At 42.7% G+C, this 6,905-nt stretch overlaps 1 protein-coding gene across 1 annotated transcript; it reads right to left on the reverse strand.

Moving 5' to 3' along the window:
• Window positions 1-499: 499 nt before the first annotated feature.
• Window positions 500-6,618, reverse strand: LOC139050904 (mitochondrial inner membrane protein Mpv17-like). The gene is made up of 2 exons (XM_070527737.1): window positions 5,987-6,618; window positions 500-1,585 (listed from the first exon to the last, which is right to left on the reverse strand). The coding sequence occupies exons 1-2, from the start codon at window positions 6,139-6,141 to the stop codon at window positions 1,210-1,212; spliced, it is 531 nt and encodes a 176-aa protein (XP_070383838.1). The 5' UTR covers window positions 6,142-6,618; the 3' UTR covers window positions 500-1,209.
• Between the last annotated feature and the right edge of the window lie 287 nt (window positions 6,619-6,905).

Here is a 6,905-nt window from a genome sequence, read left to right on the forward strand (position 1 = left end):
ATTACTTGACATTTTTATTTGAATGCATTCTTCCTATTGTACTTTTCTCCCACCAAAGGTGGTAGGTTCGAGTGTCCTAATTAACTCTACCTTAATTAACTTCACCCTAATTAACACCAAAGGTTGTGGGTTCAACTCCTACCAAAGGATGAGGATGTAGCAGTGTAACTATTGCCTGCAGAGCTGGTGAAGAAGGCGGCGGCTCACGAGGCAGGGAGCTCAAGAAATTGAACGTGCTGGTCTGCACGACCAGAGTGGCCATGGTATCAGCCGCTTCTGAGATCCCGCGCTCTAGTGCTGCCTCTAGACAAAGAGCTGTCTCTAGGCATTGAGACAGCATCATAAATGAGTGTGTGTGTGTGGGGGGGGTACCTGAATGATTTTGTGGCACATTTTTGATGAATTGTTACCAGAAGCTATAAAGGCTGAGCTGAATTATGTAATTCTGTAACAGAGAAAAAGTATTTCACTGACTTATGCACCAACCCAATACGAAATGTCCAAACATGGTGCAAAATAATTTATTTGGCTTTTGTAGACTACACTAAACTTAACATGCAATCAAAGCACGGGAAGTGCAACAGCTTTGAATGGCCTCCAAGACTGATACAGCAAATGGTAGAACATGATCTCAGAAGTCAGTTTCGTCATACTGATGTCATCATCACAAGGTGTCTCTAGCAAAATGGAACAACTTGCTCCCAAGGAGAAAGGCATGGCAAAGGCACAATTTGTTTTGCCGCATAAAGCTTTCAGCATCAGAATTGTAGCTGGGCGTCAGTTAACCACAAATGCCCATTTGCATTTTTAACTACGGCAACAAACTGGGTGCCAGAAATGCCTCAAAAGTCGCAAATGACATCTATACTCTGTTTCATATCTAGCATGCAATGCTGCGAAAGATACGGTAACTATTCTGATTTAATTTGTGACTAAGAAGTGGTGCGTCACATATCGAGACGTAGGTATGCATCATGTAATCTGGTGTAAGATATGTAATCTTGCCTTTGGCCCAAATGTGATATACTCAACGCGTGAAAGAAGTTGAATCAAGTCACGAATTACATCTAGTGGCATCATTGGCAGACAATTTTGCCTAAGAAAAAAAGCTGACTTTGATCTAGCTGGCACTGACTTTTAGAAAACTGTGCCTGCATCAATGGCCAACAAATCACTGCATTCAAAGAATGATCGATTCCACTATATCTTCTACGTCCTGTTGGCCTTCCAGGCCAAATATGTGTTCCAGACAAGCGCCACACAGCTCGCAAATGGCACTCGGTAACTGAGAGGAACGAATCTGAAGTTGATTAGCTGTGCCGCGGGCCAGAGCATGTAGTTCGCCTTCAGGATGGGCAGGTAGTCTGCCCGCACCGTCTGCTTGATGCTCCCCCACGAGCGTCGCTGAAGTGCGCCGAGAGTCACCAGAAAACTCGGCAAGAACACCGGGGTGAACAGGGCTTGGTCGAGGAACACCTTTTTGACGACCAGCGCCCGCCCACCACCACTGCCGACAATGCGTTCGAGCGTGAAGTACCAGACGCGAAGAGCAGGGCCAACAAATGCAACGCCCATGATGAAGAACCTGCAAACATTTGGAAAAGTTTAGAAACTTCAGACGTCAATAAAAAAAGACAAAATCTTTTTTTATTTACTAAACTAACATTTGTTTGATGTGTCACTAAAAAGACCTGGAATTCTTTTTATACTGTAGACTTGTTGTATTGTTTATTGTTATATACGCTTAGTTCTGTGAATATTTCCTTGTTCTGGCTTGCTGTGATGTTTACTTTTGTGAATTTCTATATATATATATATTTTTTTTGACTGCACGGTTTGCCATACAGCATACTATGATGAAGTAAATGCATGCAGTCTTTTGTGGAGGAGTTGCATAACTGGCCTGTGGAACTTATCATGCATAGTTAACCGTTCATAGTCTGTGGACTAGATTGTCCATATCCTGGTGTTTCAAAACACTTTCTCTCTCGTGAACTTTCGTCCTCAGACCCAGCAACAATAGATGGCAAGCATCTATGGCAGGCGTGGAAGCAGAGCACTTTGGTTACTTCACAGGGTCAGTTCCAGTGGACTTTGATGGCGAAATACAAAGTCATGTAAAGTTTATAAATCTCTTCACGTATAAGTGTTGCTTTTTTGTTTGCTTGTTTCATCTGCAAGCACTGGGCAAGTCGACGCTAATCTCAACAACGTTAATGTTTGTCAAGTTGTGGACAGCTATGATCGCAACATGCACGACCTGTAGCTCAAGTAATAAAGAGTCTCTTGTTTCTGCCACATAGCTGCAGGTGTCTTGAATACCGGGGTGTGTCTAGACAATGAAGGTACCCCATCCTCCTTTCCTCTGAATAGCTGCATCTGTGTAGACCACAGTGTACCCTGCTGACGCTGACCTCTAGTGCAAAAGGTGGCTGTTTACGAAGCTTTGCTGCCTTATTGATGGTGATAGAAATACAGCACCACAGTGGTGGGTCATACAGCTTCATTTTAAAAATCCATCAAAGTGATTCCTTGACTACGGTGCAGTGCTACTAAGCGTGAAATCGTAGGTTTCATGCCCAGCCGCAGTGGCCACATTTCGATGGGGGTGAAATGCAAAATCGCTCGTGTACCATGCTTTGTGAACACATTAAAGAACCTTAAGTGGTCAAAAATTAATGTGGAGCTCTCGACTATGGCATCCTTCATAAAGCACTGCACAGTTTCCCAAAGTTAAACACGATAACCAACTAATTAACTTCCTTGCATATGTGCACTTATTATAGCTGATCTCCAGTGGGAAAAGAAGTTGAAGAATAATTCGTTTTGTTCCCAGGTTTAATCCCTCGGCCAGGACAAACTTCTCTTACACTGCAAAGCAAACCCGTATGGGTTTCAATTGCAGCTTTATGCTACCGTTGGGGGATGACAATTTCTCCCTTTCAGGAGACAAGGGTTTTGTTCAAAAGCCTGGCAAGAGAACAAGAATTTGTGATTGGCAGTCAGGCTCTGCGAGGTGCATAAGAGTCTGTATTTATCAAGGCCAACTTATCAGAAGGGACCCAGATTATGAAAAGGAAATGTACACAAGAATAAAATGCGTTGGAATGCACATGGCAGGCATTACGAAGTCGTGACTGGCAGCTCGCTGCCATCGTTGAAGCGAAAAGTGTACAATCGCTTCATTCTACTGGCGCTAACGGGGCAGAAACTTGTGGAGGCTAACAAGGAAGCTTGTGAAGAAGCTAAGGACCCTGCAAAGAGTGATGGAATGAAAAATGTTAAGTGCAATGTTAAGGGCCGGTAGCCAGCAGTGTGGATCAAAAGCAAAAGGGGTAGCCGATGTTCTAGTTGACACCGTCTGCTTGATAAAATGAAGAAAGAAATGAAGTCAAGTGGGACGTGTTTTTTTTTATAAATGTATGTATTTATGAATATCCTACCTGCATTCAGAAAGGCATTGGGTAAACGGGGAACTGGTTACATCAATGTAAAACAAGCATTATCCAACAAGGCAAAAAAGAAAGCATTGAATGCACAAAACAATAGCACGCAACATCATAGAGTCAATGCAAAAAAGTATAAATGGTATGAAAACTAAAAACAAGTATGCTCGAAAAGATACTATTATTGCACTACTGAGTTGGCATACAAATGGAAAAATAGCCACACGAATACGTGAATCACCACAAAGTAAAAACTAATAATAAGAGAGAAAAAGAAGACGGGCATAAATTAAACTCGGCCACATACCATAGGCTACAAGTTCACAGGGAATGTATAGTCTGCGAGACCACGCATGATTTTCTTTAGAAGAATAGAATAATCACACTATAAGTACAGACTATACATACTACAAGATCAATGAATAAGGATATAGAAAGGTACAGAATAAAAACAAAGGCACAAAAGTACTAGACGGTCCAGATGGCAAAATATTCGAGACAGAGCTGAAAAACTGCGATATATCCAGTGAACATCTTCTGCCACACATGAAAAGAGAGGTAATCTCGGGTAATCTCAAAAGAGGTAATCTCACGACCACCTCCAACTGGGACAGCCAAAGGCGTGAACCGCACTGCACTTTTTTGCTGGGAAGCATGCCGAATGAGACGGCCGGAGCAAAACCTGCTAGCCCACGCAGTCTCGGATGCCATGGTCCTTCGATTTTTTTATTGTATATTTACAATATTGTTTACATTGTTGCACTTGGTGTCCGCATTCTATTGCTGGTGGATGACTATTTTATACACAGAAATTACATGTTCATATAACCAGAAGTCCTTCAACACTTGCATAAATAATATTTTAAAATGTTGTTACGAGTGGGACATGCTAAACACAGAAAAGCTGTATTCCTTTCTTTCAATGAAGAAAGTGGCCACTTGGATAGAGTTATAAATCAGTTTCTTCACCACTACAAGAAATCAACAGCATAACAGCATATTCAACAGTAATTTCAATATTCAATAATCAACAGCATATTTAGGCATAACCCTGCCTGGCAGCTTGTGGAATGTTATAAATATATGCATTATTTATTACACATTGGAAACTATGTCACTTGAGTCACAAACTTTAAAATGCCCTGTTCAACACAAAATTACTAGCCTATTACTCACTAATGAGACCTAAATTTGAGCATGCTTATATTGTTCCAGACCCACAGACTAACACTAACATCAGCAACCTCGAAAGAAATCAAAGAAAGGCGATCAAGTTTATAATAAATTTTCTCTCACCGACTCTATGTAGACAAATGAAATTCAGGCACTTCATATGTGAAGAAAAGCATTTAGACAGAAATTCCTTTCCTTACACTTAACAAATCTGCATTGATTTTATGCCTTTCTTGTCTCTATAGGGAACCACTCACCCAACCCCACTGAAACCACAGATTAACTCCACATTTCGCAAGACCAGACATACCGTTTAGGTTTTCCTTCTTCCCACACACAATAATAGACGGGGACCTCTCCGCAAACTCGCCACATCTACAAGTTCATGCTTCAAGTTTTTTTAAAGCGAAGATTCCTTTGCGAATGCTGCCAGAATTTCCTGACCATGGCTGTTGTATTACCTAATAGGTGTGTGTTTCATGTCACATAGCACATGCGTATGAGAGCATGTGCATGTATTTGCGATTAGGCCATGGACGCATGAATGACAGAGAAAAAAATACTAGTCAATTTTACCCCCGTCTTTCGCATCCTGCTTCTCTCAGCATTCATCTGTCCTCACCATTCTTTCCTTGACAAGCATCACCTTTGTCTTTGTGACATCACAGCGTCAACGTCTCTGTGTGAATTCGCACACACTGTTTGTATCTCGGTCTACATTGTGAACAGTGTAGCACATAAACGTGTACAATGAATCACATTAAACATCGCATAGACGACAATAAAGACCACTGTATGCACTTCGTTTAGTTTTATAAAATTTAAGTAACTGCTTCACAAAAGATTTGCTTCACAGAGATTCCAACATGTGTATCATTTCATAATGCTTTCATTGTTAAAAGCTTTTGTTATTAAGTAAATAAAACAGGCTGAAGATGCCGATTACAGGGCAATAAATAATGCTGACGTTTTGCAGTATCGTGAAAGGAAATGAGCTTATCATCCTGGTGTGCCAAAGCATCACAGTCCTTGGCCTCAAAGTTACATCTTGCACATGCATTATTAAAGCAGACTTTTAAGCACGGTTTGGCTCCATGCATCCTGCCCACACTACGTCTCTTGAGTTTGGTATAAAAGAAATAAAAAGTAAAGAGATTTCTATTTTTATACGCCACCTTATTTGAGAAAAAATATGCCTAAATGGTAAAGCTACAAGATTATGCTTCTCGAGGGGAGAAAAAAAAAAACACTACCAATTTGCTTTTTATTCTTCATGCATGCAGTAAGAGTCATAGTCATGCTCACTGTCATTCTTTAAAAACATGTTGCCAGTTTACACGGTACAGAAAGGAACAACTCGAGCGTACCTCGCTGCTCGAGGCATATCGATGCTGGACCGGCGTTCGAGCACCTTCTGGGCGATCAGGTCACCCGAAAGCATTACGGTGGCCGTGGTGATCAGCTGAGTCTTCGCCGGGTGATCGCGCATCACACGCGCGTAGAGGTTCCACGCCTGCCGCATTTCCGAAGCTTTTGCAACGCTAACGCACGCCAAACAACACAATCGCAAGCTTCGTACGGACGGCAATCCGTAAACCACGCCGTAAACTAACCCACGAAGTGATTCGTTTTGATCAACCGCATTGGCAACCACGTCTAGAGACAGCGGGATGGTTTATAAGAGTTCTGAGCTCCCTTGGGAGTCCCGGGGTCGCCGTAGTTATCGGAAGCGCCGATGTCGGACGGTAGCGATAGCAAAGACACGGCTAGGCGCGCTGGCTCTTCGGGGGTTTGCACGTGTTTGTTCGGATCAAATTTTCTGCCCAAAGGCTCCGCATTGCATGAGGTCAACGCGGCGGCTCCACATGACTACATTTTCAGAGCACCACATGACTCGGGCTCCGGCGCACACTTTGGGTAGAGAGAGGAGGAGTTAAGCATAGAGAGCAAACGCAAGACCACATGGCGAACAAGCGAACGGTTACAAGCAGTTAGAAGCAAAAATTAAACCGGAAGTCACGTGGCCTCACGCATATGACGAGAACGCGGGTGTTTTGAAAACAACCCGCTCAAGAGTGAAACATCGCTCGATGCGTGCAGCATTGCCTGCGAAGCGGCGAAACAACAAAGCCATGGGTGCTCCTGCTGTAACGTACAAAACCAACTAATATAACACAAATGCCTCTGCGTGTCTATGTTGAGTTGTGGTGTGGAGTGCGTTTGATGTGCTTCGAGTCGGTGTGAGCAGTCGCGCACGATAGTGCGCGTCAGTTTGTCTAATAATTT

Source organism: Dermacentor albipictus, chromosome 10, assembly GCF_038994185.2.
Source record: "Dermacentor albipictus isolate Rhodes 1998 colony chromosome 10, USDA_Dalb.pri_finalv2, whole genome shotgun sequence".
NCBI lineage: Eukaryota > Metazoa > Arthropoda > Arachnida > Ixodida > Ixodidae > Dermacentor > Dermacentor albipictus.

Excerpts from the sequence above, each read along its gene's own strand:
- LOC139050904 (XM_070527737.1), bottom strand. The coding sequence starts at position 6,141 with ATGCGGCAGGCGTGGAACCTCTACGCGCGTGTGATGCGCGATCACCCG. Across the intron at positions 1,586-5,986 it reads GATATGCCTCGAGCAGCGAG|GTTCTTCATCATGGGCGTTG; the intron begins GTACGCTCGAGT and ends AAATGTTTGCAG.